The 18,889-nt window shown below is 44.3% G+C and overlaps 1 protein-coding gene across 1 annotated transcript in view; it reads left to right on the top strand.

The window, feature by feature from the left end:
* Positions 1–16,565, top strand: part of ECHDC2 (enoyl-CoA hydratase domain containing 2) — a 54,580-nt gene extending 38,015 nt beyond the window's left edge. Inside the window, exons 5-10 of the mRNA XM_068238982.1 lie at positions 2,751–2,843; positions 4,697–4,753; positions 4,837–5,024; positions 6,411–6,461; positions 11,495–11,542; positions 14,753–16,565. Of these exons, the coding sequence (XP_068095083.1) occupies positions 2,751–2,843; positions 4,697–4,753; positions 4,837–5,024; positions 6,411–6,461; positions 11,495–11,542; positions 14,753–14,830 (515 nt within the window). The 3' untranslated portion in view covers positions 14,831–16,565. The remainder of the gene's footprint in view (positions 1–2,750; positions 2,844–4,696; positions 4,754–4,836; positions 5,025–6,410; positions 6,462–11,494; positions 11,543–14,752) is intronic.
* Positions 16,566–18,889: the final 2,324 nt, after the last annotated feature.

Genomic DNA, 18,889 nt, shown 5'->3' with positions numbered 1-18,889 from the left:
CTATAGAGCTATGGGCTCCACTACAGATTTTAAAAAGGGTCAGTAAGAATCTTTACAAGAAGAAATTAAGTTCATAAAAGATTTCACATCACCGTATTTTTTGGACCATAAGATGCACCTAGGTGTAGAGGACAAAAAAACAGGAAAACCTGGTGCGTCCATGGTGCAGGGGCATTTTGTGGACCTCCCACCAATTATGTCCCCCTTGTGCCTCTTGTGTGCCTTTGTGTCCTCTTGTACCTTTTTTATAGTGTCCTCTCGTGTCATCCTCTTTCCCATTGCGGCCTCCTCCTCTGTCCTGAAGCCATGGAGCTGCACAATGTCCCAGCATGCATCCTTCTCTTCCCCAACCCCCCCCCCCCCCCCCACCAATCGCTTGAGCTGCACCATGCCCTACCGGGCGGCTTCAGCTGTTGACGGTAACTATAGCAACATGAGTTACTGTGCGCTGACTGGAGCCGATGGTCCCAAGGGTGGGTGCCACGGCTCCGTCATTGGGGCCAATCACTGCACTCTCTGCTCTAAGAGTGCAGTGATTGGTCCCAATGACAGAGCCGTGATCCCGCCCTTGGGACCATTGGCTCAAGTCAGCGCACAGTAACTCATGTTATAGTTACCGTCAGCAGCTGAAGGCGCCCAGTGGGAGATTGTGCAGCTGAAGCGCTGGGGGGAAGAGGAGGGTGCATGCCGGGGCATAGTGCAGTTCCATGGCTTCGGGACAGAGGAGACAGCCGCATTGAGAAAGAGGGGACATAAGATGACAGTTTATGTATACTATTCGCCGTACTTGTGGCTATGAATTGTATTATTCAGACCACAAGACACACTGACTTTTTCTTCTCACTTCTGGGGGAGAAAAAGTGCGTCTTTTGCATTCTGTCCCCTTGTACCTCTTGTGTGCCCCCTTTGTACCTTTAGTGTCCCCTTGTTTTATAAATGCCCCAAAAAAGTGTGGCATTTATGAACACCTGACTATTTCCTCTGTAACACCGTCCAGACTGCAACCCTGTATTGATCTGAGACACAGCGATGTGCTTTGAGTCCTATGGGATAAAAACGCATTGCAAATGTTATTGTATTATTGTCTTATGGTCTGAAAAATACGGTAAATCCCCAAACAGTCTAGGCTCAACCCCCTATTACCCGTTCTGATGCACTGGGTATTCCAATTCATTATAAAACAGTCAAGTCACTGACAGTCAAGTTAAACAAGTGAGTAATGATAACTAATGTTGGAGATTGTATGTATGAGATACAGAATCAGCATATCCTGTTCTAAGTCTTCCTCTAACAGCTTATTTGTAATATGTCCAGCTATAAATGAATACCATTGATTAACATGTTTTTTTCTATTGCGATTGGAAATGTTTGGGAAGTGCTGCTAAGTACTGGTGTATACATTTCACTGCTTATCTCTTTGTTTACTTTTATCAAATTCCTTTCACACTTCAGTGTTGCCAAATCTGACAAACTAAATCACGAGAGGAGGGGGGATTCCCTCACACTACATCTGTTAACCCAGTGTGTGAGAAAGCTCTTACTGCAGCTGCCTGTGTCTCTAACAGGGCTGTCAGCAGAGAGCAGAGGAAATGTATCTTATGTGCAACATAAACATTTGTAATAGTGTGTGAAACCTGACACCAGAAGCATTCCATATAACTCTGCTTCAATACTGCACTGTTCTTAGCATGTCAGACTGCAGAATTTCACCTCTGCAAATGAGACATTCCAAAGGTAGCTAAAATCTACACACAATGAATTACAGCTTTTGCCTCTGATATTTAACATGAAAAGTAGGAAATTGTTTACACAGCTACTTATACATTATTTGCACATTGTCATTTTACAACACTTGGTTTGATAGAGCTCCTTTAAGTAGGCCTAGTGCACACCAGAGCGGTTCGGTCGCGTTTTCAGATCCAATTGCGGATATGGAAACACTAGGGTAATGTATTTCAATGGGGTGGTGCACACCACAGCGGGAGGCGTTTTGCAGAAACTCATACTCCCGGGCTGCTGCAGATTTTGGATAGCGGAGGCGTTTCTGCCTCCAATGTAAGGTATAGGAAAACCGCAAACCGCTCTGAAAAACGGCAGTTCAGAGCGGTTTTGCAGGTGTTTTTGTTACAGTAGCTGTTCAGTATCAGCTTTACTGTAACAATATCTGAAATCTACTACACCAAAAAAATGCTTCACAAAACCGCAAAATGCTAGGTGAAACGCTAAAGAAAAATAAGAAAGTGTTACAAAATCTGCTAGCATTTTGCGGATCTGCTAGCAGTTTTTGGTGTGCACCAGGCCGTAGTGATGAGCTCTCGAATCTGTGATTAAAATGAGGCTTAATTGCCTTAGGTGTATGGCTGGGAGAGAGGGGGTTACTTACCCATAAGTCCGCGGTCCTCTATGCGTTCCAAATGTCTTGCACGCATTGCAAGACTCTGACTGCAGAATTTCCGGCTTGAAGGAGGAAGTGCGTGGTAGTGAGTCTTGCAAGGCGTCCAATAGGATGTATGCAAGACGTTTGGAACGCAAAGAAGACAAAGGGCTTATGGGTAAGTAACAACCTCACTACCAGCCGCACACCTGAGGCAATCAGCCCTCAATTTAATCACGGAGTCGAGTAGCTCACTACTCGTGAGATCATCACTACCTTTAAGTCAGTCGTGTGTGGTGGAGAAGTCAATCCATAAATCCCAAATCTTTGGAGGTGCTCTTTAATAGATAAACATCATTTTTCTCTGTCTCTGCAGCTGCCCTCCCGATGCCCACTATTGCAGCAGTAGATGGATTCGCCCTGGGTGGCGGTCTGGAACTGGCACTGGCGTGTGATCTTCGTATTGCTGGTGTGTATTTCTGTGTTTCGTGGGGGCATTCACCAGCCTAGCTCTACCTAATGGGTCCAGGGCGAGGTCTATAGCTTGTGTTGTGTTGTAGTATCTGGTGACCTGTATAAGCACATCTATATTACTTATGGTTTATATCACCGCTACACACATCACTGTCAGGAATGAGTTTCTGTTAAGGTGGCCACACACCATACAATTTTTTAAATATCTGTTCAATTTAAGAATTGCAAACAATTTTTCTGACTGATTGTAATATTTCAAAAATATGACCAATGTACCACACACCTATGTTCAATTTTTTCCTCAATTATGGTAAAACTGATTGGAAACTCAGAGAAAATTGCTAGGGTGTGTGTATATTAATAAATTAATAATCCAACACACACCATGCAATCTTTAGTAGAAATTGAAGAGAAATATCTGGCATTCCGGATCGATTTAAATCGAAAAAAACGGGAAATCCGATCGGATTTTTAAGTCAAATGAAAAAAAAGCTTTTGATTTTTTTCGAGAGATATGATAGTTTTTATCGAATTACTGTAAAATCGGATCATTTTATTGTATCGTGTGTGTGGCCACCTTAACAGGAAGGGGCTAACATTAGGAGGAGAGGGTTGGGGTTAGGCGTCAAGAAGAAGTTAACATTGAGGGAGTAGTGTTATTTGTTAGAAAGTGTTTAATGCTGGGTGGGTTAAGTGCCAGGAAGTGATTAACATTTAGAGGGGGAGATGATGTGTCAGGGAGGGGTAACCAATGGAAAATAAAAATGGAGGAGTGGGTTAGGGTGAGGTGGCAGGAAGGGGTTAATAATGAGGGTAAATTAAATGTGCAATTAAGCTTGTGGCTCTGCAGCTCCCCCCACAGGCAGTGGATGCTGCCATTGAATCAAAAGCTGTTCTTAGCAGACGTAACCAACCCCCCACTGATGACCCTTTAGGCCCATACACACAGCATACAAATGTCTGTACAGACACCTGTTGAGGGGCGGTTTGTGAGACGGTTTGTTCGTGTGCGCGCTGCAAAAGACAAAGACTGTCAGCAGACACAGCCATGTTTGAGCGATTCAACTGGTAAATCTCTTGTGACTTTTGTCTCAGACCGTCGCGTAGTCTGTTGGCGTCCTGTCGTGTGTACGAAGATCATCTACAGACAGCAGAGTCGCTACCATAGTACTACTACTATACGTAGTCTGTGGCAGACAGCAGAGTCGCTACCATAGTACTACCCATATACGTTGTCTGTGGCAGACAGCAGAGTCGCTACCATAGTAGTACTACTACTATACATGGTCTGTGGCAGACAGCAGAGTCGCTACCATAGTATTACTACTATATGTAGTCTGTGGCAGACAGCTTCCGTTTTGACGTCACTCTTTCTGTTGTCACGTGTGTACAAGTGTCACAAACTCGAATCATCGCTGCCATAAATATGCTGTTGTCTGTTTGTCGCTGCCTCACAACTACAGACAAATGTATGCCGTGTGTATGGTCCTTTTAAAGGACAACTGAAGCAAGCGGGATATGGAGGCTGCCATTTTTATTTCCTTCTAAGCAATACCAGTTGCCTGGCTGTCCTGCTGATCCTCTGCCTCTAATACTTTTAGCCCCAGCCCCTGAACAAGCATGCAGCAGATCAGGTGTTTATGACATTATTGTCAGATCTGACCAGATTAGCTGCAGGCTTGTTTCTGGTGTAATTCAGACACTCCTGCAGCCAAGTAGACTAGCAGGGCTGCCGGGCAACTGGTATTATTTAGAAAATAAATATGGCAGCCTCCATATTCTTCAAGTTCCCTTTAAAGCCGCACTAAATCTAACAGACCTAATACAAACCGCATTTCTCTCTTGCAGCATCGTCTGCTAAGCTGGGACTGATTGAAACAACTAGAGGATTACTTCCTGGAGCTGGTAAGGGGCGGGACTCTCAATGTGATAATATTATACATCTACTGATACACAGCATGTAAAACAGAGGATTCTACCATTCACAGGGGGATCTCAGCGTCTCCCCCGTCTAATCGGAATTGGTTTAGCCAAAGAGCTCATCTTCACGGGAAGACAGATTGATGGGGCGCAGGCGTATAATATCGGACTAGTGAATGAGGCTGTTCCACAAAATGAAAACGGAGACTCTGCCCATCACAGAGCGCTGCAGCTGGCCGAGGAAATCCTGCCGCAGGTACGGGCAAGGCTCTTCATTCAAACAGAGATAATCCGATAATGATTCTCCTCCAGGGGTATTCATGGATAATCATTACCATTATTATTATTATTATTATGTGTTTATATAGCAATGACCTATTCTGCAGCACTTTACAGAGTACATAGTCATATCACTGACTGCCCTCTAATGGGGCCCATACACCTAACGTTTTTCCCGCGGGTATACGGCCGATTCGATCACCGTGAACGAATCGGCTGGGAAATCGCAGCGCACACCGCTGACAGAACGATTTCCGTCCGAAATCGATCGTTCCCGTCGATCCGTCCGTGCGGAAGATTTTTCTCGATCGCCGGCGGGTCGGGAGTGAGTCAATAGTGCCGCTCGAATGCCCAACAACTGACGCAATACAGCGGGTATACATTACCTGTTTCGGCCGGCGCAAGTCCCCTGGTCTCTGCTGTCTTCTCCGCTTCTTCCTGCCCGGCAGGAAGTTTAAACGGTAGAGCGCCCTCTACTGTTTAAACTTCCTGCCGGGCAGGAAGAAGTGAAGCATGCCGGAGACCAGAGCGGAGAAGAAGACAGCAGAGACCTGGGGAGTCGTGCCGGCGGAGCAGGTAATGTATGCGCGCGGGGGGGAGCGGCAGCAGCACCACCACCACAGATTGTGATCGGTTTCATGCTGAAATCGATTCACAATCTGTTTGCAGTAAGGCAGCCATACGATCCCTCTCTGATCAGATTCAATCAGAGAGGGATCTATCAGTTGGTCGAATCTGATGGCAAATCGAGCAGTGTATGGCTACCTTAAGGAGCTCAGTCTAATCCCCACCTTAGTCATAGGCTTATGTCCTCAGCGGAGCTCACAATCTAATCCCTACTATAAATCGTGATTGATTGAATCAGGTGATGTTCTGAAAGTCCCTGGTTGAGATCATATGGTCATGTTTTACTTCTGTTTACTTTACTTGTGAAACATTTCACTTTTGGCTAAAAGTCATATTTTCAGACAGGAAGAGGCGGGCTTGCAGCTATTTTCCTTCCTATTCTCTCAAGAGGAGGGAACATCACAGCGAACCCGCCTCTTCCTGTCTGGCCAAAAGTCAGATTTTTAAAGAAGTGCTTAAGGGGAGGGGGGCGGGGGGTGTAGGGCTGGGGAAGAGGAAATGAACAGACAATGCACAGAGTTAGGGGGATCCAGCATCACATACCTCTGTGCTTACCTTAAGTAGCTCTGCCTCTGGTCCGTTGTAACGCTATCAGAGGTTCTGACTTTTCCTCATGCCGTCAAATACTAAGAAATGGTTTCTCTGGATTTTCACTTGAAGGTTATCAATAAAAAAAAGACTAAATTCTGCTCAAATGACTAATCATTTCCATCTAATCAGCTCTTTTTTTCTAAAGGCTCCTATTGCGGTGAGATTGGCCAAACTGGCAATGAACAGAGGAATTGAGGTAATTAGTCACCACATATCATCATCCTCGTCATCATCATTCTCTTTTTAGCCCTTTTTATCATAAAAGTACTGGTATTGTTAATATAAATTTTAAACAGTGGGAAAGCATATTTCACAGTATTTTTCAAAGACCTTTAATCATTTCACACGACTTCCCTGTTCTCCAGAGCAGCTCGTGGTCTACAGTCCCACCACAGTCCACGGACAATTTTGGGGAAATCAAGAGATGGATTAAATTAAAGACTTAATGAAAAAGATAAAGTATATATACGCCCCTGCAGACTTCATCTCCGCTCCAGGGGCATTTTTATTTAAAGAAAACAAACATAAATAGTTACCTTAGGAATTCAACTTTTTTAATACGTTGTCATTTCCAAATAAAATATTGTCGCCATACATTGTGATAGGGACTTAATTTAAACTGTGTAATAACTGGGACAAATATGCAAATAAAATATGTGTGTTTTAATTACAGTGGCATGTATTATTTTAAAACTATAATGGCTGAAATCTAAGTTGTTTTTTTTTTCCGTTTTTTTTATTCCCATTAAAATGCATTTAGAAAAAAAAAACATTCTTACCAAAATCTACCACCCAAAGAAAGCCTAATTTGTGGTGAAAAAAACAAGATATAGATCATTTCATTGTGATGAAGTTATTGGCGAATGGAAGGGAAGGGCACTTGAATGTGAAAATTGCTCTGATCCATAAGGGCTAAAACCCCTCAGTGGTGAAGTGGTTAATGTGTAGACTTAAGGGGCCCATACAACTATTTTCCCGCCGATATACAGCCGTTTCGATCACAGTGATCGAAACGACTGTGAAATCGCCGTGCACACCGCTGACAGAACGAACGATTTCCGTCCGAAATTGATCGTTCCTGTATATTCCCATCGACCTATCCGTGCGGAAGATTTTTCTCGGTCGCCGGCGGGTCGGGAGTGCGTCGTTAGCGGCGTTCGAATGCCCGACGACCAACGCAATACAGCGGGTATACATAACCTGTTCAGGCCGGCGCGAGTCCCCTGGTCTTCTTCTCCGCTTCGGGCTCCAGACCGTTCCTGCAGCTACACAGAACTTCCTGTCCTGGCAGGAAGTTTAAACAGTAGAGCGCCCTCTACTGTTTAAACTTCCCCTGGACAGAAAGTTCAGTAGCCGGAGCGGAGAAGAAGAAAGCGGGGACTCGCGCCTGCCGGAACAGGTAATGTATACGAGGGGGGGGGGGGGGGGGGGGGCGGCAGCTCCACAGATTGTGAACGGTTTCAGGCTGAAATCGATTCACAATCTGTTTGCAGTAAAGGTGGCCATACGATCCCTCTCTGATCAGATTCGATCAGAGAGGGATCTATCTGTTGGTCGAATCTGATGGCAAATCGACCAGTGTATGGCCACCTTTAGAGGATGCAAAGGGTATGGATTATTCCCGGCACGGTGTAGCTGTAGGTTTTTTTTTTTTGTAGCAAAAAGCTCAACAATACTGTGCCAGCTGTGTTGGTGAAGTTGTCACTGGTCAAACAATCAATTTTGCACTGTAGCCAGGTGAATACCTTGAAAATACCAATTTTATAGTCACAGTACATTATACCAATGTCTTGTAGTGAAGGACAGCTGTAAAGATGCTACCAAAACTCAATCAGGCAGAGCGGTGATTACATAGGTCTTTTGGCAGCCAGAGATGGCTTTCCGCAGGGTCAGATGTTACGCTCGTCTTTTCTGAGAGCAACCATGCTCTACATGTCCACTCGCCAAGCTTCCAGCGGCAACTCCCAGGGGTCACTTGTCTGCTACACCTGGTCTCCTTCCGTGCAAAGCTTCCTGAATATGGGGGCCACAAGTACAAAACCTAATTGTGCAGACTGCGCCCGTGGTTGGCGAATACCGCAAGAATTACGCACTTCATGTAAACTTCCTTAATAGCATATGACAAATAAGCTGTATGACTCCCGACCCAGGTTTCGGCCAATGGCCTTTATCAGGGGTAGCCTTGGAGGTAGTGGTAGGCTAAGTTCACATTAGGCTGTTTTCAGCCTATGTTGCGCTCCGATGAGCAGAACGCAGCAGCCGCAGCAATGCTTTCCCTATGGGAAAGTTCACATTGCTACGTTCCGCTCCGTTCCCTGCGTTCCGCTCATCGGAGCGGACGTTCCCGACATGTCGGGACCTTGCGTTCCCGCTCTGCTAACGGAGCGGAATGCAAGCGTACGGGCAATGTGAACCCGGCCTTAGCTCTCCCTGCTTGCTATAGATAGTTCTTCGGATCTCATGGCGACCCTTTGGGGCCACCCTACACACACTTGTTTCTCGGCAGAAGCCACACGACCGTCGTTAACCTGGCCTTGGATCTTATGAGAAAATTGGCCTGAGGCCATGAAATGGGTCAGTGTATTTCCCCTAGGACGAACAAATGGATGTTCACCACAAAATGCGTCAGATTTTCTCATTGGGCGAACCAGCTGTTCAGTTCACAGCAGATATTGGGCTTAATTCACTAAGATCAGCATAGAGATAGTAAGGCAAGAGAGCACTTATCAGCACACATTGATCTTGCCTTATTAAGGTGTAGAGATACGTTTTCACAGTGAAAGAGTTATCTTCTCACTTCAGTCCTTAAGTTACCTCCTCTATAGTTATTTTCACATGCAGTTAATGAACAGCCTGTCTTTAACTTTAGAATTTGGGAGTTATTTTAAGGATTGAAGAGATAACTTTAGAGATCTCACCTCAACTTAAAGACAGGAGAGGTAACTTTAGGTTTGCCTGAGGCAAAATGTTTCCTGAATACGACATGCCTCATCACCATGGTGATCACTCTAGAAACGTTATTAATGAATTGCAGCAATTGTGACCTGTGTAATATTTACCTTCTACATCCAATGTGAGGGTTGGGTTAAGCTCCCTGGCGGTATGATTATTTCTGGATTTAGGGTCTAAGGGCTGGTGCACACCAAAACCCGCTAGCAGATCCGCAAAATGCTAGCAGATTTTTAAACGCTTTTTTTTATTTTTCTATGGCGTTTTGCTAGCGTTTTGCGGATTGCTGCTGCGGTTTTCAGTATAGTAGATTTCATATATTGTTACAGTAAAGCTGTTACTGAACAGCTTCTGTAACAAAAACGCCTGCAAAACCGCTCTGAAGTGCCGTTTTTCAGAGCGGTTTGCGTTTTTCCTATACTTAACATTGAGGCAGAAACGCACCCGCAATCCAAAAAATGCCTCACCCAGGCATTTTTCGTTTCTGCAAAACGCCCCCCGCTCTGGTGTGCACCACCCCATTGAGATACATTGACCAAGCAGATCCGCAGCCGCAAGCGGATCTGAAAACGCCCAAAAAGCCGCTCGGTGTGCACCAGCCCTAAAAGTGGTGCAGTTTTTTTCACAAGCTTATAGACCTTAGAAACGGGGGGGAAACATACCGCAGAGAGATCTCAGATCGATGCCCCCCCTCTGTTTTTAGGGTCTAAAATCTCGTGAAAAAATTGCAATCAAAATATGAATATTCACCTCCTTGCACTATCCCCTTCACTGTCTAGCCCAGGGGTGCCCGCACTTTTTCGGCTTGTGAGCTACTTTAAAAAATTAGCAAGTCAAAATGATCTACCTACAGTGGAGGAAATAATTATTTGACCCCTCACTGATTTTGTAAGTTTGTCCAATGACCAAGAAATGAAGTCTCAGAACAGTATCATTTCAATGGTAGATTTATTTTAACAGTGGCAGATAGCACATCAAAAGGAAAATCGAAAAAATAACCTTAAATAAAAGATAGCAACTGATTTGCATTTCATTGAGTGAAATAAGTTTTTGAACCCCTACCAACCATTTAAGGTAGCCATACACTGCTCGATTTGCCATCAGATTCGACCAACAGATAGATCCCTCTCTGATCGAATCTGATCAGAGAGAGATCGTATGGCCACCTTTACAGCAAACAGATTGTGAACCGATTTCAGCCTGAAACCGTTCACAATCTGTTGTGGTGGTACTGCTGCTGCTGCCCCCGCCCGCCCGCATACATTACCTGCTCCGCCGGCGCGACTGCAGTCTCCCGGTCACCGCTGCTCTGTCTGCGCTCTGGTCTCCAGGTCCGGCATGCCTCACTTCTTCTAGCCCGGCAGGAAGTTTACAGTAGAGGGCGCTCTACTGTTTAAACTTCCTGCCGGGCTAGAAGAAGTGAGGCATGCCGGAGACCAGAGCGCAGACAGAGCAGCGGTGACCGGGAGACTGGAGTCGCGCCGGCAGAGCAGGTAATGTATGCGGGCTCTATTGCGTCGGTCGTCGGGCACTCGAACGCCGCTAGCGATGCGCTTTTTACCCGTGGGCGATCGACTGTTATTTTCCGCAGGGCACGATCGACGGGATCGGACGAAATGGATCGAAATTTGGCGTGTAGCGTGAACGATTGGCAGCAGATTCGATCCCAGTGATCGAATCTGCTGTCGAAACGGACGCAAATCGGGCCAGTGTATGGCCAGCTTAAGATTTCTGGCTCCCACAGAGTGGTTAGACACTTCTACTCAATTAGTCACCCTCATTAAGGACTTTTCATTTCTTACAAAATCAGTGAGGGGTCAAATAATTATTTCCTCCACTGTATGTACAATTTTAGGAGCACACTTGTATTTACAGAATGGAAAATGTAGTGGGGTCGGGATCTACCATGAAGCCCTTCGCGATCTACCGGTAGATCGCGATCTACCTAATGAGCACCCCTGGTCTAGCCTAACAGAACTGCAGCAGCCCCAGCATATAACTCACTCAGGAACGGAATTGCTGCTCTGAGCTGCGGATCTCCGTCCCGAGCCTGACTCTGGATTTCCGAGGTTAAGATAGGCGATCACAGAATAATGGTTACATTACTGACATCATACCACATCCAGCGCACACAACGACACTCCGTCTTTACCATGCGCAGAAATTTCCACGTGCTGATTTTACACGTACGTGTCTCTGGAATGCTGAAAACTAACGTTCATTGCTCTGTACACAGCTTGCTCTTCTCTCTTTCAATCAGAATTGTGTCTCTCTTATCAGGTGGATATCACATCTGGAATGGCCATCGAAGGAATGTGCTACGGCCTGGTAAGTTTCCCAACCCTATTTATCAATGCTGGACACATCTGCCTCATCCATGCTTGTCCTGATTGTTCATTACAGACTAATGGTGGCCATACATGGTACAATTTTTTTCATACAATCTTACCATTTCTATGTAATATAAGGGAACTGCCTATATTATCCTTTCAGTATATTCACTTAATTTACCCTTATACTACATAGAAATGGTAAGATTGGATGAAAAAATTGTACCATGTATGGCCACCATTAGTAGGAGAGCAGTTGTCAGCAGGCTGTCTTAACCACTTGAGGACCGCAGTGTTAACACCCCCCAGTGACCAGGCCATTTTTCTGCAAATAGGCCACTGCAGCTTTAAGGCCTCGCTGCAGGGTCGCACAACACAACACAAAAGTGATTTACCCCCCCCCCCCCCCCACTTTTCTCCCCACCAACAGAGCTCTCTGTTGGTGGGGTCTGATCAACCCCCCCCCCCCCCCAAGTGTTTATTTTTTTTATATATAAATATTTATTGTATTTTTTTAAGAAATGTGCTCATTTATTTATTTTTTGTAACTCCCTCCCTCCCCCGAGTCAGCCAATGAGGGTGATCGGCTGTCATAGGCTTCAGCCTATGAGAGCTGATCGCTCTCCTGTGTCCCAGGGGAAAGACCGTGTCACACAGCTGTCCCCAGTACAGCGCTGTACAATGTTTATAGACGCCGGTTTCACTGTCTTACCGTCTTCGAGTGGCGATCGCCGCTGGAACTTAGGCATATAGGCTCGCGCGACCTCCTGCTAGCCCCATAGGAAGTCGTTCACGACAATCGGCGTGGCGCGGTCCTGGAGCTACCGGCGCGTTCTCGCCAATTGGCGTGGAGCGGTCGGCTATAGGTTAAAGGAAAACACAATGTGAAAATAAACTGATGAGATAAACAATTGTATCTATCCTCCTAAAATATCCTCCTAATAATGCTTTTTTTTTTTTTTTTTTGAAATCCCAAATCTACTTTTTCAATTTTTACTGTTTTATTGTTTTTGCTCAATGACACATGCATTGAAGTATGCCAGAGCTAAAATCTATGACCCTTCTTACTCTTTCCTGCTCTTAGAAGCCATTTCCTGCCAGGAAAGGGTGGTTTTTTTTTTTTATTTTTTATTTTTTTTATTTATGGCTGTTATTACTTATCAGTGAGGGTTACGCTGTAGTCTGACCCGGTCCTGACCCAGACAGAAACTGTCACTTGCATACCTGATTTTTAACTTTCAGGCAGAGAAATAAAAAAGGAACACAGCGTAGTTATTTGTGTGATTGGCTCTGTACATACATATGTCTATCTCATCATGTCACATGTCCTCTCCTGTATTCTTTAGAGAGGAACTGTAGTGAAAATAACATAATGAATATATTGCTTGCACTATTCATTTATAGATTTTTTTAGACAGTGTTTGCCCATTGTAAAATCTTTCCTCTTCCTGATTTACATTCTGCAATGTATTACTGCTGGTGACCTCTTTAGTCCTGCCAGGTGATCTGTATGTTTGTTACGGAGAGTACTAAACACAGAGGGAGATATGGCTTGCTTGGCAGATGGAACCACTTGCTATTTCCCACAATGCAAGAGGGTCACAGGCAGTAAACTGTCAGGACCATGGTCATGACATCAGCCATACAGACCCCCCTGATGATCTATTTGAGAAAAGGTAAAGATTTCTCCTGGGAAAGGGGGTATTGGCTACTGATTGGAGATAAAGTTCAATCCTTGGATAAAGTTCCTCTTTAACCACTTAACCCCAACTGCACAAACATCCTCGTACAGTTGGGCTGCGCGCACTCCCGCGGGCTACGCGCACTCCCGCGGGGGCTCCCGTGCGTGCTCCCGCCGCCGGCCGTTAGCCCAGTGATCAATGAAAGGGATTATAGATCTTCTTCATTGATCGAAGAGCCGACAGTGTCTCATCAGATTTTCTGAGTTTCAAAAAGTTCCCCGTCTTCATTCTTCATCCTGGAAGCGTACGATCACGCTTCCAGGACTTTTTCACTGTGGCCATCTTGTGGCCAAATAATAAAACTACACACCACATCCATTTTAAAAAACACATTTTTTTTACATTTTTTAAATTACCGTAGCTGTTTACCTCCCACACCAAAAATTACCCACATACACTTTTTAATACAATAAAAAAAAGTACAATTAAAAAAACAAACAAAAAAACCCCTAATAGTTACCTAAGGGTCTGAACTTTTTAAATATGCATGTCAAAGGAGTATATTAATATAAATAGTAGACCCAGCCCGTTTAAAAACGGGCTCTAGGTCTATGGCTACCGCCGCCAGTGCGCATGCGCGCGCACGCAACCGCCGAGCCTGCCCACCTCGCTCGCCCGTCCAGCTCCCTGGTCCCAGCTGTCAGTTACTGCGCACATGCGCAGTAACAAAAATCCTGGGACACGGACAAAACTGCTGGATGCAGTGACACTTATCTTTTTATTAATATAATTTTTTAAATTATGGGCTTGTAAATCGTGATGGTCGCAAATTGAAAAAATTCACCTTTTATTTCCAAATAAAATATCGGCGCCATATATTGTGATAGGGACATAATTTAAATGGTGTAATAAGCGGGACAAATTGCCAAATAAAATACATGGGTTTTAATTACGGTAGCATGTATTAATTTCAAACTATAATGGCCAAAAACTGAGAAATAATAAAAAAAAATCCATTTCTTTCATAATATTCCTGTTAAAATGGATTTAGAATAAAATAATTCTTAGCAAAATGTACCATCCAAAGAAAGCTTAATTGGTGGCAGAAAAAACAAGATCTAGACCAATTCATTGTGATGAGTAGTGATAAAGTTATTGGGAAATGAATGGGAGGTGAAAGTTGCTCAGATGCAAAAAATAAACAACGCTTCAAGCTTAAGTGGTTAAACCATACAGTACTTGCTGGAAAATGGGTGATGTGAAATTTGTCTTCAGTCAATAACCTGATCATAAAATAGGTGGCCGAAGCTATAGACTCTCATATCGCAGGCACCTGCCTGATACCACGAAACATGTCACATGCTACTAGTTAATCTGTTTGTGGCATGCTTTGTTGTGGTTCGTCCTAGGTGATAAGTCTCTCAAAAAAATGATCTTTTTTATTTAGTTGTATACAATCAATGCAAACAAAACTATTTTCATGTATCTGTTTCCAGTAAGTTCACAGACAATGTTCTGTCTTGTAGGTTATTCCCACAAAGGACCGTACAGAAGGGATGCTGGCCTTCCAGGAGAAGCGTCCCCCCAAGTATAGGGGGGAGTGAGAATCCTGAACACATGACCCGATAATCCCATTCTTCATACAGCGTGACCGCTGACATCAGTCCTTCCTCCAACGCATCAGCAGACGGGGCGGATCCTACAGCCCAGACAGATTCCACGGCTCTCCACTGGATACTAGACGGGGGGGCGGATCATACAGTACAGAGACGCCTCTCTGCTAGATAACAAATGGGAGGCGGATCCAACAGCCCAGACAGATTTTACTCCTGTCCACTAGATACCAGACAGGGGGAGGATCCTACAGCCCAGACACTCCTCTCTGCTATATACCAGCAGAACACCCAACCTATAGTGATGAATGTATCAATCTGTAGTCTAATTAGTACATAATGGGATTTTTCCCTCGATGGGTTTTTAACGGTTCCATTTAGTTGTTTGATAGTCCTGATAAACCTCTTTGTATTGAATCCTGCTTGGAATTTGGCTGTCGCTAGATGGTCAGTAAGACTAGAGGCCTACTACAGTGATTCCAGCTGCCCTATGGAATCGCTGCTAATTGGCAGTGATTACAAAACGTGCTACACCAATGAAGGTATATGGAGGTGAACCCACTAGAGAGATTGCGATTAGGCCCGCTCACAATCATGGGTCCTGTAGCATTTTTTTTTTTTTGAAGCGTTTGTGATTCAATGTTGTAGAGAAAAGCTGCCAAATCGCTTTTGAATCGATGTACAAAGCCATTCTGCAGTGCTTTTACTACCCAGAAACAATGGCAGCTGTACATAGTGCATCTTGCAGGACCAATCTGATCACAATCAATTTACGGATTGCTAGCACTAGAATAAATCTGCTTCTAAAAGCGCACAAATCACTGTAAAAAAAACGCTAACAAAAATGCTGATTGCAATAACGATTAGAGATCTGCAGTGGACTCCTGGCCTAACTGTGACTTGCGTGCGAATCGTATCACTTACACCCTTCAGTCCCTCTCTACTGCCCCCGCCTTTTGCACTATTTCATTTTTATTGCATCTCCCATTTCCATGGGTTTATTTTGCTGTTTCGTTAATTGCATCAAATAATCTATGGCTGTGTAACTTGGCACATTTGTTTAGTGATTTAATTAAAGGCCATCTGCAGGATTTCAAGTTTTGCATACCTCTCCCCTCCCCCACATAAGTAATTGGTGCTCCCCCCTCCCTCCCCATACTCAATGGGACACCAAGTGATGTAAGGCTGTGGCTAGCATCCAGGTCCCTGTCGGCATCTGTAGGTGGGGGCTGGTACAGTACGCCGGCCTCCTCTGATGACATCTGTAAGGTGGTGGTGCAATTACCCGAAAGCCTGGGGCCCACTATAGCGCTTCCAGCAGCGTTTTGGAATTGTCGGTACTAAAAGTGTTAGGTTAACCAGTTCGCATTCAGTCGTTTTTCGCTTCATGCATCCGAACAATGTTCACCTCCCATTCATTAGCCTATAACTTTATTACTACTTATCACAATGAACTGATCTATATCTTGTTTTTTCCGCCACCAATTAGGCTTTCTTTGGGGGGTACATTTTACTAAGAGCCACTTTACTGTAAATGCATTTTAAAAGGAAGAATAAGAAGAAAACGGAAACAAATCATTATTTCTCACTTTTCGGCAATTATAGTTTTAAAATAATACATGCCTCCATAATTAAAACCCACGTATTGTATATGCCCATTTTGTCCCGTTTATTACACCATTTAAATTATGTCCCTATCACAATGTATGGCGACAATATTTTATTTGGAAATAAAAGTGCATTTTTTCCATTTTGCATTCATCACTATTTACAAGCTTATAATAAAAAAAAAAAAAGAAATATTTCATCTTTACATAGATATTTAAAAAGTTTAGACCCTTAGGTAAATATTTGTGTTTTTTTTTTTTTTTTTTAATTGTAATGTTTTTTTTTTTTTTTAATTAAACATTTTATGTGGGTATTTTTGGGAGGGTGGGATTGAAATTGTATTTTTTTTGTAAATATATGTGTATTTTTATTTTTATTTAACATTTAGATGTAGTTTACTTTTTGGCCACAAGATGGCAGCCATGAGTTGTTTACAGTGACGTCACTCTAAGCGTACCACGTACGCTTAGAGCGACATAGGAGGCAGAAAAAGCGTAGCTTCCGAGAGAAGCTGTCGCTTTTTCTGCGGGGGAGAGGAATCAGTGATCGGGCACCGTTGCCCGATTCACTGATTCACTGGCTAACAAACCGCCGGCCGATCGCGCGCGTGCACGCGCGCGATCGGCTGCGTGGACGCGCAGGAGCGCACATGGCTTCCTGGACGTGAGTTTCACGTCCAGGAATGTGAAATAGTTAATGAAACATAATGGAGGTGACCAACACCACTACTATTCCAGAATGCTGCTGGAAGCCACCAGAAATCACGCCGAAAAAATGCAGAAACAAATAGCGCAAGCACCTTGTAATTGTGATAGTGATTCACAGTTTGTAGTAGGTCCCACCCTAACTCATTACTACTGAATGGACAGTAAGTATCGCTGGGCCTTTTCTCTGCTGCAATCGGGGTGGGGGGCAACATTGTTTTTTGTAAAGTCAAAGAGGGAGCAGCAATGTATGTGGGGGCAGAAGTTAGGTATAGCACACCAATCAGGTGATAGGGCACTGTGTGTGTAGGGAGGAGTCGGGAACAGCACCAATCAGGCGGCAGTGGGGGTGGGAGGAGTCGAACGGAGCTTTAATAAGGCTGCAGTGTGTGGAGGGGAGGAGTCAGGTACAGCGCCAATCAGGCGGCAGTGTGTGTGGAGGAGGAGCCGAGGACCGAGCACCAATCAGGTGACAGTGCAGAGCCAAGTGGTTTTGGCTTCATGGCTGCCCGAATGCTGACCCAGAAGTTACATTTCCTCAGAACTCAGTATGGGGGTTACTTGGGGTTGGGGAGAGAAAAGGCGTCACAGGGAAAAAAAAATCCTTGGAGATGGGCTTCAACTTTATGTATTTTCCCTCAACAGAACTACAGAACAGATATGGTTATGTTTTTCTATTGTTTGTATTTTGTCATGAACCTTAAAAAATAAATATTCTTTTCAGTAAAAGAATGTGTGGGTGTGGCCAATAAAAAAAAATCAGCACAACTAACAAACTGCAGGAATAAAGATGGCCACCTCTATACCCCTTTTACTTTTTGCTCCGCCTCTATATATGGCACAGCCAATCAGAAGGGGGAATGAAACACAAACTGACAATCCTGGTCATCTAGGTCCGTCACCGCCGCCACAGCGCGCACACACCAGGCCCCATCGTTCTCCTTACCTACGTCATCCTCCCAGCTCTGCGCTGTGTCCCTGTTGCCCTAGCAACCACAGGGACAGCACAGAGCGAGCTGGCTGAACTGCGCACACATGCGCAGTTCAGTTTTCACAGGGACAAATGATGACGCAGGGACAGTAAGGGATTATTATATAGGATTTTGCGGTTTTGTTCAGTGTTGTTCCTGCTGCTTGCCCATGTTCAATAAAATAAAGCAAATCATGGTACATATTTTTTTTTTTTTATATTTTTTTTTGGACCATTGCATTGCACATCCTGCAAGAACAGATGGCAACGAAAGGGAAATGTGGCATAGTGCGTTATATATGGGCGATGTAACGCCTTCAATACATACAAAGTATGCTTCACTGCAACTGACTATATGCTGGTTATGTACTACTGCACTGCACGCCTCGCGTTACAACAAAGGACTCCACGGGCTCAGTGTGCAGAGCATGGAGGCCGACCTCTGTTCTGATCCCACAGAAGAGCGGCTGTGCTTAAAGAGTACCTGAGGCGGGCCTGGGGACAAAACACAAACTTGTCTGAGAAGAAGGAAGCTGCTGAATCTTGAATCCGGTACAGGCTAGGAACACACTAGGCAGAAACACCAGCATCTTGCAGATAATAAGTCTATGGGCCTCATTTAAAAACACATACAGTATATGTGGGTCTTTCATTTTGTGCTTTTAAAAATGCACAACTTATTGTTCAAAAATGCATGTAAAACACATTTATCTCAATGGAAACACAGAGGAATGCATTTATTCCATTGATTAGGTATATTAATATATA

This window comes from Hyperolius riggenbachi, chromosome 6 (genome assembly GCF_040937935.1).
Source record: "Hyperolius riggenbachi isolate aHypRig1 chromosome 6, aHypRig1.pri, whole genome shotgun sequence".
In the NCBI taxonomy this organism is placed as follows: domain Eukaryota; kingdom Metazoa; phylum Chordata; class Amphibia; order Anura; family Hyperoliidae; genus Hyperolius; species Hyperolius riggenbachi.
This window is presented reverse-complemented; position numbering and strand designations above follow the sequence as displayed.